The 17,308-nt window shown below is 43.3% G+C and overlaps 1 protein-coding gene across 1 annotated transcript in view; it reads right to left on the bottom strand.

Annotated features, from left to right (window-relative positions):
• LOC126285315 (transient receptor potential channel pyrexia-like) overlaps positions 1–17,308 on the bottom strand; it is a 252,608-nt gene that overhangs the window by 109,606 nt on the left and 125,694 nt on the right. Inside the window, exon 8 of the mRNA XM_049984615.1 lies at positions 6,755–6,976. Coding sequence (XP_049840572.1) covers positions 6,755–6,976 — 222 coding nt within the window. The remainder of the gene's footprint in view (positions 1–6,754; positions 6,977–17,308) is intronic.

Here is a 17,308-nt window from a genome sequence, read left to right as displayed (position 1 = left end):
AGTGACTGATAACGATTATTACTCTACACCATACAACGGAACAGTCACGGAGTTCACCAACATCCGTTATGGATAAAATACATTTATCCCCTTACTGTCCATTTACGGACAGAGGGACAGACAGGTAGATTCAGCAGCATATACGCTTATTCCCTGACTATTCATCAAGAAACTGATTTACCCAGCAGGTAGATGCACTCTCTCACCAGGCACTCTACGAAGTGACTGATGTGGTACATCAATATACAATCACACATGCCTTCCTACCAATTCACTAACACAGAAGGTAAATGTATCCGTCCAAAATCCGCCGTAAGAACTGCCTAGAGCAATGGGTAAATCACATTACCTTCCCACTAGCTGATTAGCTCAGTAAATACGTACTTTTCCCATTACTCATTATACAAATTGACTGGAGGAACAGGAAGAGTGTTTTCCCTACAGTTCACTTTACAAACCTCGGTACTAATAGGAAACTGTTCCATTACGGAAATCAGTTTTGCCGCAAAATAGAATTCCCGCATTTTATGCGGTACCATCTTTGTGTTGTGTAGGTTTTCGCTGTACTTTCTGTTTGTAGCATCGTGATGTAGCCGAATAAAAGTGGTATTTGTAACAGTATGTTTGGAGTGGTAGACATGAATGGAAGTAAAATGTGGACGGTAAACAGTTTAGGCAAGGAAAGATTAGTAGCTTTTGAAATGTGGTGCTACAGAAGAATGCTGAAAATTGTATGAGTAGATCACGTAACTAACGAGGAGGTCCTGAACAAAATTGGGGAGAAGAGGAATTTGTGGTGCAACTTGACTAGAAGAACGGATCGGTTGGTAGGGCACGTTCTGATGTATTAAGGGAACACCTACTTAGCATTGGAGGGACGCGTGGATGGTAAAAATCGCAGAGGGAGACCTAAAGATGCCAACGACCTTGTCGCAGTGGTAACACCGGTTCCCGTCAGATCACCGACGTTAAGAACTGTCGGGCTGGGCTAGCATTTGGGTGGGTGACCATCCAGTCTGCCGAGCGCTGTTCGCAAGCTGGGTGCACTCAGTCTTTGTGAAGCAAACTGGGGAGCTACTTGATTGGGAAGTAGTGGCTCCGGTGTCGTAAACTGACATACGGCCGGGAGAGCGGTGTGCTGACCACATGCCCCTCCATATCCGCATCCAGTGACGCCTGTGAGCCAAGGATGACACGGTCGGTACCGTTGGGCCTTCATGGCCTGTTTGGGAGGAGTTTAGTTTAGTTTAGAGACCTAGAGATGAATACACTAAACAGATTCAGAAGGATGCAGGTTGCAGTAGTTACAAGCACAGAATACAGTAGCATGAAGAGCTGCATCAAACCAGTCTTCGAACTCAAGACCACAACAACAACATGATACTAATAATCATACGGATGGGAAATATAATTAGTAACTATGTTAAAGAAGCCAAACGAATAATATGTGACATCAAAATTCATTTTCATTGTTTGGCAATCGTAAACTCATCTACAGTTGTTTTTCCAACAGACAGGAGGTGATTCACTCCATTGAAAAACTCAACGAAATTGGAGACAAATCTACTTTCCAGATCGATATGAAAATACACAACACATGGAAAGACCTACATATCTCAATGACCAGGCTTTGGAAACAGCTTAGCAAGGTAATCCGAGTACTAAATTCGTGACTAAGATAAATTACTTGTTGTTGTTGTTGTTGTTGTTGTTGTTGTGGTCTTCGGGGCCTGAGACTGGTTTGATGCAGCTCTCCATGCTACTTTATCCTGTGCAAGCTTCTTCATCTCCCAGTACCTGCTGCAATCTACATCATTCTGAATCTGCATAGTGTATTCATCTCTTGGTCTCCCTCTACAAATTTTACCCTCCACGCTGGCCTCCAATGCTAAATTTTTGATCTCTTGATGCCTCAGAACATGTCCTACCAACCGATCCCTTCTTCTGGTCAAGTTGTACCACAAACTTCTCTTCTCCCCAATCCTATTCAATACCTCCTCATTAGTTATGTGATCTATCCATCTAATCTTCAGCATTCTTCTGTAGCACCGTATTTCGAAAGCTTTTATTCTCTTCTTGTCCAAACTATTTATTGTCCATGTTTCACTTCCATATATGGCTAAACTCCATACAAATACTTTCAGAAACGACTTCCTGACACTTAAATCTATACTCGACGTTAACAAATTTCTCTTCTTCAGTAACGCTTTCCTTTCCATTGCCAGTCTGCATTTTATATCCTCTCTACTTCGACCATTATCAGTTATTTTGCTCCCCAAAAATACCAAAACTCCTTTACTACTTGAAGTGTCTCCTTTCCTAATCTAATTCTCTGAGCATCACCCGACTTAATTCGACTACATTCCATTATTCTCGTTTTGCTTTTGTTGATGTTCATCTTATATCCTCCTTTCAAGACACAATCCATTCCGTTCGACTGCTCTTCCAAGTCCTTTTGCTGTTTTACAATGTCATCGGCAAACCTCGAAGTTTTTATTTCTTCTCCATGGGTTTTAATAACTACACCGAATTTTTCTTTTGTTTCCTTTACTGCTTGCTCAATATAAGATTGAATAACATTGGGGAAAGGCTACAACCCTGTCACACTCCCTTCCCAGCCACTGCTTCCCTTTCATGTCCCTCAACTCGTATAACTGCCATCTGGATTGGAATTATTATATACTTCTTTAAGTCTGAGGGTATTTCGCCTGTCTCATACATCTTGCTCACCAGATGGTAGAGTTTTGTCAGGACTGCCTCTCCCAAGGCGGTCAGTAGTTCTAATGGAATGTTGTGTACTGCCGGAGCCTTGTTTCGACTCAGGTCTTTCAGTGCTCTGTCAAACTCTTCAGGCAGTATCGTATCTCCCATTTCATCTCCATCTACATCCTCTTCCATTTCCATAATATTGTCCTCAAGTACATCGCCCTTGTATAGACCCTCTATATACTCCTTCCACCTTTCTGCTTTCCCTTCTTTGCTTAGAACTGGGTTTCCATCTGAGCTCTTGATATTCATGCAAGTGGTTCTCTTATCTCCAAAGGTTTCCTTAATTTTCCTGTAGGCAGTATCTATCTTACCCCTAGTGAGATAAGCCTCTACATCCTTACATTTGTCCTCTGTCCATCCCTTCTTAGCCATTTTGCACTTACTGTCGATCTCATTTTTGAGACGTTAGTATTCCTTTTTGCCTACTTCATTTACAGCATTTTTATATTTTCTCCTTTCATCAATTAAATTCAATATTTCTTCTATTATCCAAGGATTTCTGCTAGCCCTCGTCTTTTTACCTACTTGATCCTCTGCTGCCTTCATTACTTCATCCCTCAAAGCTACCCATTCTTCTTCTATTGTATTTCTTTCCCCCATTCCTGTCAATTGTTCCCTTATGCTCTCCCTGAAACTCTGTACAACCTCTGGTTTAGTCAGTTTATCCAGGTCCCATCTCCTTAAATTCCCAGGTTTTTGCAGTTTCTTCAGCTTTAATCTACAGTTCATAAACCATAGATTGTGATCAGAGTCCACATCTACCCCTGGAAATGTCTTACACTTTAAAACCTGGTCCTACATCCCTGTCTTAACATTATATAATCCATCTGAAACCTGTCAGTATTACTTAACAAACAGAATTATGCTGTGAAAGTAGGAAAAAGAGAATATGTTAGGTATGAAAAGACTATACCACCATCTGAAAAAATGCAACAGAAATCAACATTCCGCAACATGTAGCTAACAGAATAAGTACAACAGAAATCAACATTTCGTAACATGGAGCCAACACAATATAGCACAGTAAAAACAACATGGCACACTAAACGATTTTATATGTTAAAAACTTTGTACTATTTTAATATTACGTGTAGAACGAAAGAAACGGCTTTCCTCACAGGGAATATTAATATCATAAGGAAATAAAAAATGTATATTTTATAAGAGTCTGTGCAGTTGGATTTAACACTCCTTGTTGTATTTTCACACTTGCATAGCTGCTATTCTATCTGGTGTCCAATTAAGGTTACTTTTTCAAAGTTTTCCTTTTCCCTGGAGATTTTAGCTTTTACTGTTATCTATATGACGATTTTATACCGTGCGCAATCCCGGTGGAAGAAGATCGAACCTTTTAGTTGCGCTTTCTCTTCTTCCGTCGCTGACTGATAACAGCATACTGGTTTTAATTAACTTTCCAGACAATGTTTCAACTTTCTCGACGTATTTTCCAGTAAAATGTACAAATTTTATTCTGAATTATTCAGACTAGCCCTACTTAACGTGCAGCTCGTACGAGAACACAAAACAGATGACAGAAGATTAAAAAGATCTAAAATGATCAGTTTTAATTAAGGGTCCTTCGACCTCTTCGTTAATATTATCTCTTAACTTTCCTTTACATCTTTATTCAATGTAAGTAACACTGTGAACAAAAATTTGTTTTTATCATCAGTTCTTGCACCATTTGTCGTTAAAATATTCCTCTCATTTTTCCCGTACATTCGTTACATAACAATCGTAACGTTTGGAAATACACTGCTAGTTAAAGACATAAAACACATTAAAGCAAACATACAATAAAAACTGGGGCTCAGCGTGTACAGTGGGAATCTGATGTCATGTTCTGCCGATTATTTTCGCAGTTGCATATACATTTCTGTTGATATCGTCAGTTAGCTGGTATCTTCCTCTTCTTCTAGTCCTCTTCCCAGTAATAATTCCTTTTAGTACACCCTCTTCCACGCAGTCTCTTCTCCTCCAGTATACTAGCTTATTTCTTTTCCTTCTCTTAACTGTTTCTAGTATTTGGCTTTTCTCATTCAACCTGTGTAAAATATCCTCATTCCTTATTCTGTCTGCCGATTTTACACCTTCCATTCCTATCTAAATTCACATCTAAAACGTTGCAATGTCCAAATTTCAGCCCCAAACAGGATAATACTTCATACAAACATTTCAATAATCTTTTCCTTAATTATTTATTTAATGGACATAGAAAAATGCTCCTCTTCCTAAAAACATTTCATTTGCCGTTGCTATCCCAAGTTTTATTTCTAGATTACGTTTTATATTACTGGTACCTGAAGTAATCATCATCCTATACACACATCCAAAAAAGTTTTGCATCGCGTCGGTTCCAAGAGTTCCAGTACCTGTACAGAAAATTGGAATAGAGATCAACATAAACATCATTTCCGCCCTTTTTGTTGCTAATGAAAACCACACATTGCATGTTGTACCACCATACAGCGAGACCTTCAGAGGTGGTGGTTAATATTTCCATACAGACCGTTATCTGTAATACCTAGTAGCACTTCCTCCTGCATTGATGCATGCTTGTATTCGTCGTGACATACTATCCACAACTTAATCAAAGCACTGTTGGTCCAGATTGCCTCACTCCTCAACGGCGATTCGGCGTAGATCCCTCAGAGTGGTTGGTGGGTCACGTCGTTCATAAATAGTCCTTTTCAATCTATCCCAGGCATGTTCAATAGGGTTCACGTCTGGAGAAGGTGCTGGCTACTCTAGTTGAGCGATGCCGTTATCCTGAAGGAAGTCATTCACAAGATGTGTACGATGGGGGTGCGAATAGTCGTCCATGAAGACGAATGCCTCGCCAATATGCTGCCGATATGATTGCACTATTGGTCAGAGGATGGCATTCACGTTTCGTACAGCCGTTACAGCGCATTCCATGACCACCAACGATGTATGTCGGCCCTACATAATGCCACCTCAAAACAGCAGGGAACCTCCACCTTGCTGCACTCGCTGGACAGTGTGTCTAAGGCGTTCAGCCTGACAAGGTTGCCTCCAAACGCGTCTCCGACAATTGTCTGGTTGAAGGCATATGCAACATTGGTCGATGAAGAGAACGTGATGCCAATTCTGAGTGGTCCATTCGGCATGTTGTTGGGCCCATCTGTACAGGGCTGCATGGTGTCATGGTTGCAAAGATGGACCTCGCCATGGACGCCGGGAGTGAAGTTGCGCTTCATGCAGCCTATTCTGCACAGTCTGAGTCTTAACACGACGTCCTCTGGCTGCATGGAAGGCGTTATTCAACATGGTGGTGTTACTGTCAGGGTTCCTCCGAGCCATAATCCACAGATAGTGATTATCCACTGCCGTAGTAGCCTTCGGTGGTCTGAGCGAGGCATGTTATCAACAGTTTCTGTTTCTATGTATCTCCTCCATGTCTGAACAACATCGCTATTGTTCACTCCGAGACGCCTGAACACTTCCCTTGTTGAGAGCCTTTCCTAGCAGAACCAATACGAACGCGATCGAACAGCGGTATTGACCGTCTAGGCATGGTTGAACTACAGACAACACGAACCGTGTACCTCCTCCCTGGTGGAATGACTGGGACTGATCGGCTGTCGGATCCCCTCCGTCTAAATGGCGTTGCTCATGCACGGTTGTTTACATCTTTGGGTGGGTTTAGTGACATCTCTGAATAGTGAAAGGGACTGTGTCTGTGATACAATATCTACACTCAGCGTCTATCTTCATGAGTTCTGGGTACTGGGGTGATACAAAACTTTTTTAGATGAGTGTATTTTCATTTTGTCTTCCTCGATTCCCTTGTAAAAACCATTGCCTTGGTATTCTTCAGATTTGTCTTCATTGGAGATTCCTCCCAGATAGCGTCCGGTTCTTTTAACACCTTCTTAATTTCCTTTTCCTTTTCATTACCTTATACATAAGATTTTAATGAAATGTCCACCAGTTACGTGAGGCTACGTATTTACGTTCTCACCCTGAAGTCCCTGTCGTTGACGGAGGCTGAGTTGGAGCTGACCCCAGAATCGAGGACCCTCGTGAGGAAGTTGAGTGGCCGCGGCACGTAGGAGAAGATGACGTCGACGACGGTGAAGCCGGCCGCCGTCTGCGCCGCCAGATTGCCGCCCCTCTGCAGCAGCAGCGAGAGGCAGCAGCGGGAGCCCGTGTAGGCCGCCTTGTGCAGGGGCGTGCACCCCACCTGTTCACACACACACAGCGCTCTTAGGGACGACGGGCCCAAGCGAGTATAATGTGTCACCCTACCTTATGTACTGATTACTTGTTGGTCGCGTATCACTGACAAATTTTGTTGTTTAAACTGTGAGAACAGTGATCACTGTCGGAAAAAAATTAGAATCCTTTGAAAGAGAATGTCAGTTTTGACCCACTGGTAGAATACGCCACCTGGGGGATGCATTGATAATGCTTTCAGCATCATCTGGGAGCTCATAGTGTAGTGGCATAGCTACCAGAGCGCTATCTATGTCTACCCTTTAAGAGAGAATACCCATTGTCATAAAACTCAATGTGATGCAGGTGCAGACACGTAGAGCAAGCAGGCACCATGCCACGGAAATGCATTCGTGCTGCCTACAGCCAACTTAGCGAATTTAAGAGGGATCACACTGTAGCCTCTTGAATGGCGGGATGGTCGTTTTGGAGAATTACACGGAAGTAGGATGTGCTACGTCTGTTGTGCAGCAATGCAGGCAATAGTGGAATATGTGTGCATCCTCTCTCGAAGAAGAATAATTCGACGTTGACGCAGCACAGACGCCTGCAAAGACCTTCGTGTTAACAGGACAGCAGTGTCAGCACAGACAAGAGCAAATGTGATGCTATAAGCGTCCTCACGAACTATTGCAAACCAGTTACTAGCATTGGGACTACAGGCACATCAATGACGTGCACGGCACGACTGGTGGAGGCCGTTGCCTTCAGCAGTGAAAGAAAACTTTGCCTGCGTGCAACTCATAGTCCGTCGCCTGTGCGATGAAGACTTGGTGAGCGCTGTCTAAAACAGTGCATTCGTTCATGACATACTGATCCCAACCAGGTGTTACAGTCTAGAATGCGATAAAATACAGCCCTCGTTCACCTTTGATATTTGTGGAGGAAACGGCGACCAGCACTCGATACGTGCAGTATGTTGTTCGACTGGTTCTGCTGACGTACTTGCAACGTGGAAGTGATACGCTGTTCCAACAGGATAATGCTCGTCCCCACACTTCCCATGAAACTCAACGAGCAGCAGCTTCCATGGCCACAATGAGTGTCGGACTAGTCCCCAATGGAGCACGTGTGAGACATGATGGGGCGATAAGTGTTGGTGCGAGACGTCCACCCTGAAATCTTACATAGGTATGCCGACTTTGCAACCGAGTTGCATGCCACAGTCAGTGCCTGCATTTCCGCCCATGGAGCTGCACTGTATACTAATATGGGTGTTTCAGTATACATCCATGCCTTATACCGCTTGGTCTATTGGTCAGTGTATATGAATACTCCATTAATTCTGAACGGAAAAAAGAGCAACACCAAAAAGGAGTTGCGCTGCATAAACGAAAGATGGTAGGCGCTTTTCTACATACACTCCTGGCAATTGAAATAAGAACACCGTGAATTCATTGTCCCAGGAAGGGGAAACTTTATTGACACATTCCTGGGGTCAGATACATCACATGATCACACTGACAGAACCACAGGCACATAGACACAGGCAACAGACCATGCACAATGTCGGCACTAGTACAGTGTATATCCACCTTTCGCAGCAATGCAGGCTGCTATTCTCCCATGGAGACGATCGTAGAGATGCTGGATATAGTCCTGTGGAATGGCTTGCCATGCCATTTCCACCTGGCGCCTCAGTTGGACCAGCGTTCGTGCTGGATGTGCAGACCGCGTGAGACGACGCTTCATCCAGTCCCAAACATGCTCAATGGGGGACAGATCCGGAGATCTTGCTGACCATGGTAGTTGACTTACACCTTCTAGAGCACGTTGGGTGGCACGGGATACATGCGGACGTGCATTGTCCTGTTGGAACAGCAAGTTCCCTTGCCGGTCTAGGAATGGTAGAACGATGGGTTCGATGACGGTTTGGATGTACCGTGCACTATTCAGTGTCCTCTCGACGATCACCAGAGGTGTACGGCCAGTGTAGGAGATCGCTCCCCACACCATGATGCCGGGTGTTGGCCCTGTGTGCCTCGGTCGTATGCAGTCCTGATTGTGGCGCTCACCTGCACGGCGCCAAACACGCATACGACCATCATTGGCACCAAGGCAGAAGTGACTCTCATCGCTGAATACGACACGTCTCCATTCGTCCCTCCATTCACGCCTGTCGCGACACCACTGGAGGCGGGCTGCACGATGTTGGGGCGTGAGCGGAAGACGGCCTAACGGTGTGCGGGACCGTAACCCAGCTTCATGGAGACGGTTGCGAATGGTCCTCGCCGATACCCCGTCGCTGCGGTCCGGTCCCAGGTCGACGGGCACGTGCACCTTCCGCCGATCACTGGCGACAACATCGATGTACTGTGGGGACCTCACGCCCCACGTGTTGAGCAAATTCGGCGGTACGTCCACCCGGCCTCCCTCATGCCCACTATACGCCCTCGCTCAAAGTCCGTCAACTGCACATACGGTTCACGTCCACGCTGTCGCGGCATGCTACCAGTGTTAAAGACTGCGATGGAGCTCCGTATGCCACGGCAAACTGGCTGGCACTGACGGCGGCGGAGCACAAATGCTGCGCAGCTAGCGCCATTCGACGGCCAACACCGCGGTTCCTGGTGTGTTCGCTGTGCCGTGCGTGTGATCATTGCTTGTACAACCCTCTCGCAGTGTCCGGAGCAAGTATGGTGGGTCTGACACACCGGTGTCAATGTGTTCTTTTTTCCATTTCCAGGAGTGCATGAAAGATGATGTCTATTCCGATTTCGGACAAGTTGTCTACGAGTGGTGCTAGCAGCGGCAGTATGTGGATGCTTTATTACCTTTGAGATTGGACATGGTGATTTGATGTAAATCAAGAATGCCTTTAAGGAGACAAAAACGCTGTTATCAACACCTCAGTTAGTTTGTATGAGGTCGTGTAAAATGGCTGCGAGAAGCTGGGCATGCTTTCTACGATACTGCAGAAAGACTTTTCTGTTATGTAGCCATTATCCATTATTGTTGGCGGCAGTGGTCACAGGAATGTACCATCGCAAGAAGAGCAGGCACGGGATTGCCACATGGCACTACCGACAGGGCAGACCATAGTGTTCTAGTATGGCTCTGGCGCATTGTACTGCATCTGCTGCAGCAGTCTGAGTAGCAGTTGACATCACATTGACAGAAATATCTGTAACATGTAGTTTACTTCAATGACAACTCCGAGCCAGATGCCCTGTAGTGTACATTCCACTGACCCCAAACCACCACCATTTGCAACTTCAGTCGTGTCGAGTTAGAGCTCATTGGAGGACAGATGCTTGTTGTGTTTTCTGGTGAAAGCTGGTTCTGCCTCGGTGCCAGTGATGGTTAGAAGGAGGTCACTTGAGGGCCTGGAACCAACCTGTCTGAGTGCTAGACTTGTTGTAATTACACCTGAAGCTGTGGTCTGAGATGCGATTTCGTTTGACAGCGGGTGCACTATCGTGGTTATCCATTGCACCCTGACTGTAAATTAGTATGTCAGTCTGGTGGTTCGACCTGTTGCGCTGCCATTCATTAACAGCATTCTATGAAGTATTTTCCAACAGGATAACGCTATTGTCAGCAGCAAGTCGACTCTTATATATGATATTATTTACATATATTTGACGATGCTGGGACTGATTTTGTCTTTACCATTTGTCGATGCCACTTTGGCTCTAGTAAATGTTTTTTTATAAAACAGGTCTGAAAACGGTCATTATAGACCGAAACTGGTAGTCTGACGACAAACAATTTATGACCACAGACGTGTAGTAAAGGAAATTTATTCTATCTTCGGGTCATTGTTCAATTTACGACCATGTCGCACCTTCTGTTGAGTAAATTCGTTTTCCATTTATCCCAAAGTATATTTGAAATTTTATTATCACAGAGAATAAACTGAAATCCTATTTTGCTGCTCTCTGTAAAGTCTTTATGGAAAAACATAGTAATTATTTAACCGAACGCAGAATCTATACTGAATGTGTTGGTCGGAGTAATTACACTGATATGGCAAACATAATTAACCAGTCAGATGCATGCTGCAAACCATTATGTAAAAGTGAAGAATTTTATTGTTAAAAAAAAAAATTCCTCGCTGATTACTAAAGAAAATAATCCGGCAGAAACTAGATGTAGAGCGTTATTTCTGACCGCTGGATTGTTGCTAAATCAAATTCCTAGCACAGTCTATCTTAAACTGAGGGTAACCTTTGACTGACAACAAAAGATTTATAAGCCAAAAAGGATCTTTCTTTTTAACTGACGGGTAGATAATATATTAAATTATTAATATTGAAGGAGAAACCTGAATCTAATAACGAGTAGAAGACATCTGCAGATGATACATATATGCCTGGGTGAAGCAAAAATCTTGATTTTCGTACTCTTTATAAAATACGCGAACAATATCGGTACACTCTTACACTGACTTTAGATTGATAAAGCCGTAGCACTGTGCAGTACTTGACTTTATTTGTTGTAGTCAAGGATTAATTTTTTTGACCTTTATGGTTCAAGAGACGCTTAATATAAGAATTTCAAAAACCTTACTGCCTTATTTTTATAAATCGATCTGAAGTTATTGGTTTTTCGCAAGAATTATGCTTTCTTTAAACACGATAAGCAGCGGAAAAAGTGATAATAATTTCGAATTTCTTATAAACTATAACATCTTTAGTATAGTCTGCTTTCTGTGCACGTGCTACTACTAAGATATGATAATAGGTACAGGGAGGCAGGCGTCTATGTGGCTCATACTTCAACTGGGAGCAAACCTAGGCTAACGTTTGTGAAAACTGTAGCGTTCATAAGTATACGTGCAACTGAAATAAACTTTATACCATATGTTAATATGAAGCAACGTATGGATTAAATGTAGAATTTGGTAAATCAATCGTTATATTTATCAGCATGAAACCACATTAAAACAAAAACACACAGCAACTCATTTCGAGAGTTAAGCTCTCGTCATGTGGCTGTCCATTCGTTAATCATTAAACAGAAGCATTCTAACATACGAACCAGCAATCTCTAAATGAAACCACTTGGACAATATGCACATAGTGGTCAACAAGCAAAATTATTAAGATGAAAACTCCTCATCTTACATTTAAGTTCGTCAACTTGCGTCCTTTCAGGTAAACCTACCGTCCCGAATACAACCAATGACTGGGCGCATCACGCATGTCGTCCTTCGAGCTGAGTTAGTACAACAGCGTGTTCAAATGGCTCTAAGCACTACAGGACTTAACATCTGAGGTCATCAGTCCCCTAGACTTAGAACCACTTAAACCTAGGGCCATCACACACATCCATGCCCGAGGCAGGATTCGAACCTAGGACTGTAGCAGCAGCTCGGTTCCGGACTGAAGCGCCTAGAACCGCTCCGTCAAAGCGGCCGGCTACAACAGCTTGTGCAGTGACATTAGAGCACAGGGTCACGTCAAAGCATCGCCATTAGCCTGGTATCAATTTTGACAGGATAACGCTTGACCACACAGAACGTGGTCTACGAAATACCTACACAGTGTTATCCTGTATAGAACATGAGTTGAACCAGCTCGGACGTCAGCACCAGCATGCAGAGGGTCATTCACAAAATTTGTGGGCCGGTTGTGAGACGATAAAATGGCTGGATGACACTCAACCTAACGCATCCAGCTGCAAGGGGCTGCAACGTCTAATGACAAGGGACTAGAGCTACCGTTGATTCATGCAAACTCCTTTTGTGATCACTGAAATAAAATGAAATAAAATTTCAACACCTGAAACTTCCTTCCAATTCTTTCTTTCTTTATAGGTACCTAACATGTTTGGCAGTGAGCGTTGCATACTGATATGCCTGAATAAGTTTCTGAGATCCCAAGATGCACGCGTTGTTGTTTACTCCCAAAATTTCGGATCCATAACCGCATCTTGTTTCCAATGGGTGTCCAAGTAGCCACATTTTTGCCTTTGTCTCGTGATGACTGGGTGTTGTGTGATGTCCTTATGTTAGTTAGGTTTATGCAGTTCTAAGTTCTAGGGGGCTGATGACCATAGATGTTAAGTCTCATAGTGCTCAGAGCCATTTGAACCATTTTTTTTTTTTTTTGTTGCCTTTGTCTGGTATGTTGCTCAACAGTGAAAGCTGACAGACTGCTATCAGCTTATAACACGCATGCTGCCATTACGGAAGGATGACTGAAGCCTGTCATTCACCGCTACAATTTGAGGCGTTTGTGTTATGTGAACAGTGAAAGTCGAGGCGTTACGTACAACTATCCACCACGCGCTTCACGGAAGTGCCAATACATCCATGTTTGAGTCGAAACTTCATGGTACGAGCAACTCACATCCCAAAGACAGAAATTCTGCCCCATTCGAACTTAATCACATGTTGATACTGCGTCCTTTTGCTGCTGACTGTGCATCCTCGGTCTCTCTTTCACGCTCTGAATTCAGCTAGTTCTCTTCAGTTTCTGAGCTTCATTAAATACAGACCTTCCTAGTCCGCTGGACTTAAAAGCCATTTCTCTCCGATATTAGAAACTCATCATTTGTACACTGGGCTGTTGAAGGTAAGATTTTTGTCATGACTTTTCTAAGGTTTCATAGGAATCAGACCGAGCATAATCGTCCATCAGCGACAGCTAATCTCCCCACCATCCTCTATGCAGGGAATTTCTTGCTTTTTCTGTGCGCAAGGAGAAGCTTCACTGTCACACTGTTGTTGCTTATTGAGTTTCCAGGCAGTTTCAGTAATTTAATATGCTGATTACATTTTATACAAATATTAGCCTTTCTAAACTTAAATATACTTACGACTGTAGTTGTTTTATTTGATTCATTCGTATTTTGCTAGCATTGAACCTAAGCGAATAAATGATGTAACATATCTTACTGTTTATGGCGAAACTCAGGCAACGGAAATCTCCTTACAATACAGGGTGGTTATAATTAAACTTTAGATAGTTGAGTCAGAGTTGACGGAAAACTATTTACCATATGAGTACATAGTGCTGTAGAAATAATGTTCAGACTCCACGCTGCTGGATTTGCATTGTTTATAGCGTTAATGTTATGACTTGCCGTTAACGGCCGGTACTGATACGGCTACATAGAGTTGAGCCACAATCATCAAGGATAAAGGACATGCAGCATGAACGGCACACGTTACTGTGATCTGCTTCTTCAATTTGTGATACCTGCTCTATGGGAGAGAAATGCTTTGGACTCAACTGTTTTGATGCACGATGGAGCTCCACTTCACATTGCTTGTGAAGTCACTCGGTTGTTCCACAGCACATTTGGAGAAAGCCGAACCATTGGCTGAGCCTCCCAATCTGCGTGACCAACAAGACCACCAGATCAGAAACCATATGATTTCTGGCTATGTGGTTATCTGAAGGACACGGTTTATCAAAGAATCACTAACGCACGTTGGAGGTTGAAAATGAGTAGGCTATAGCAAGGGAGGTAGCCAACACACCACCTGAGACAATTCGGGCAATGATACAGATACGATTCCAGGCTGTCATGGAGGCATGGAGGCATCACAACCAGTAACCTCGACATGAACATGGTACGCAATTAACAAATGTCAACCTCTTACATGGAAACTGAAATATGTTGATTTGAATCGTGTACTCGTTATTCCTCTTCCGCATGTCCTTACATAAGCTTCTACGAAGTTTCATTTTCATGGACGCCCTATTTTCCAGAGAGGCCCTCTCCAGTAGCGAAATTTTAATCACAACCATCATGTGTAATATCCTACAGCCTAGAACCATTGAAATTGTGGTACCTCGGAATTAGCGATTACAAATCGCTGTATTGACCAGAAAATCTAATGACGTATGGAGAATAAGAGGTAAAGTCCATGCGTGAAAAGGTAAGAAGAGCAGCGTGTTATGGCGGCATGAGACCTAAAACTGGCCACTGCTTATGGAGCAACGCAAGTGAAATCTAGACAGATCTGATGCCTACACTTATTCTGTGGATGACAAATGAATAAACTTAAAGATACATGAGGACTCTGAATTATTACCATACCTTAGTCTGGCCTCATATATATATATATATATATATATATCCCTTATAATAAAAGTGGAGAGCGTGACACGGCTTATTAGGCATTTTTGATCCCCCCGCCCCACACAAACACATGCACACATATCTGTGAGTTTTTGTGTGTGCATGCGTGTGTGTGTGCGTGTGTGTGTGTGTGTGTGTGTGTGTGTGTGTGTGAGAGAGAGAGAGAGAGGGGGGGGGGGATCGAGAGAGAGAGAGAGAGAGAGCCCATAATATTTTTTTTCAGTCATCAGTCTTCTGAATAGGTTTTACGGATGTCCACTCCTCTTCAACTGAACTGCCTACTGAGCTGTTCATTATCGCAGCATGTATAGCCTCAGAGAACATCAAACGTCTTTCTTCATTTCTTAGTACTCCCGTACCCCATTTATTTGTGGTTTGATTATTCCTGACTAGTCTCTCAACTCAACCTAATCTCCATCATTACTAAATTGTGGTCTGAGGCTGTATCTGCTCCTGGGTAAGCTTTACAATCCAACGTCTAATTTCTGAATCTCCGCCTTTTCCAAGCATATCTCCTTCCCTTGTGATTCTTGAACAGAGTATTCGTTATCACTAGCTGAAATTTATTGGAAAACTCAGTTAGTCTTTCTCCTCTCACATTCCTACTACCAACCTCATATTCTTGCATAATCTGTTCTTCTACTCCTTCCCCTGCAACCATATTCCAGTCCCCTATGACTATCAGATCTTCATCCGGCTCTACATGTTGAATTGCCTGTTTACTATCCTCACATACTTTATCTCTTCATTTTCTCATTGTAACGTCAGCAGGTATACCTGTACTAGTTTTATCGGTGTTGGTTTGCTGTCGATTCTGATGAGATCAACCGTATCACTGAACTGTTCACAGTAACTCACTCTCTATCCTGCCTTCCTATTCATAACGAATCCTACTTCTCTACTCCTGTTGTACCTTGTTCTATTTGCTATTGCTGTTGCCCCATACTCGTTTGACAAGATAACCTTGTCTTCTTTCCATTTGACTTCACTGACACCCATTACATCTAGATCGAGCCTTTACGTTTCCCTTTTCAGATTTCTAGTTACCTGTCAAGTTTAAACTCCTAACATTCCACGTTAATCTCATTGTTGTTTCAAATTTTTCTCTTGGTGGTCTCCTCCTTGGCAGTCCCCTCATGGGGATCAGAAAGGGGGACTGGTCCGTAATCATTTCCAATGGAGGAATCATCATGAAACTTATTCAATTGCAGGCCACATATTCTGTGGATACACATTATGTGTCTTTAATTCAGTGGTTACCATTGCTTTTCGCATCATCGTGCCATTGGTCATTTCCGATTCTTCTACCTTTAGGAGCAGATTCCCACCCCACAGGCAAGAAAGTGCCCAGTCCGTTCCTCCGCCCTCCTTGACACGGTCGTTGCACAACAAGAGTAATTTCTTACACTGTGAGTCTTCGGCCGCCATTGCTGATGATTTTTATTCAAAGTTTAAACACTGACTAGGTGTGAACCCTCGACTTAGCACGATTGGTTACAATTCGAAGATGCTACCCCTAGAAATTTATAACTCTACAATCACACTTCATTATTTTGCATACTCACTCCGAACCTTAATTCGATATTACGAAAGTACGGCTCGGTCCTTCTTACACGTACACCCTTCCAAAATTCTCTGACGCCTCAAACGCCATGCTAATCGCTATGAAGTATACGAAGTTAACAGTATAAGCGTCTGGCACGTGACAGGATTATGACCTAGGAAGTTGCACTGGTCGTCGACTTGACACTCGAACGCAAGGTGGGAAAAACGTGCAATTTTAGTGCATTTGGACGCGATCAAGTTTGGTTGTCGAGTGCATAAGCCACTCGGAGGACGTAAGATTACTGAGGTTGTTACATGCCACTGTATCAATGTGAGGTTAATGCTGACGCCAGAGTCAACTACGGTAAGCAACAACATGTAGGTGATTGGAGTTACAGTCGATTGCCATTACTTTGTAAATGATGATGGACATGCTGCAGCAGGAATCAGACTCCAATTCTGCCGTGTACAACAGTTGAGTACTGCTGGTCACTGTATGTCACAGTGCACGGAGATTGGCATGGGAGCCAGAACACTGTCATTGGAGGCTTGAAGCATGGAACAAAGTTACTGTCACTGATGAGACGTGATACGTGTTTCTAAGCATTAATTGAAAAACATATGAGACTTCCATACAGAGCACCATTCAGATGGTCAGCAACTGTATTGGCGTGGTGAGAGTGAGTGTGTGGTATCTAATGGGACCTCCGATACGTTC

The sequence above is a fragment of the Schistocerca gregaria genome, chromosome 8, assembly GCF_023897955.1.
Source record: "Schistocerca gregaria isolate iqSchGreg1 chromosome 8, iqSchGreg1.2, whole genome shotgun sequence".
In the NCBI taxonomy this organism is placed as follows: Eukaryota; Metazoa; Arthropoda; class Insecta; order Orthoptera; family Acrididae; genus Schistocerca; species Schistocerca gregaria.
The sequence above is the reverse complement of the archived record's forward strand: the minus strand, read 5'-3'. Positions and strand labels throughout refer to the sequence as shown.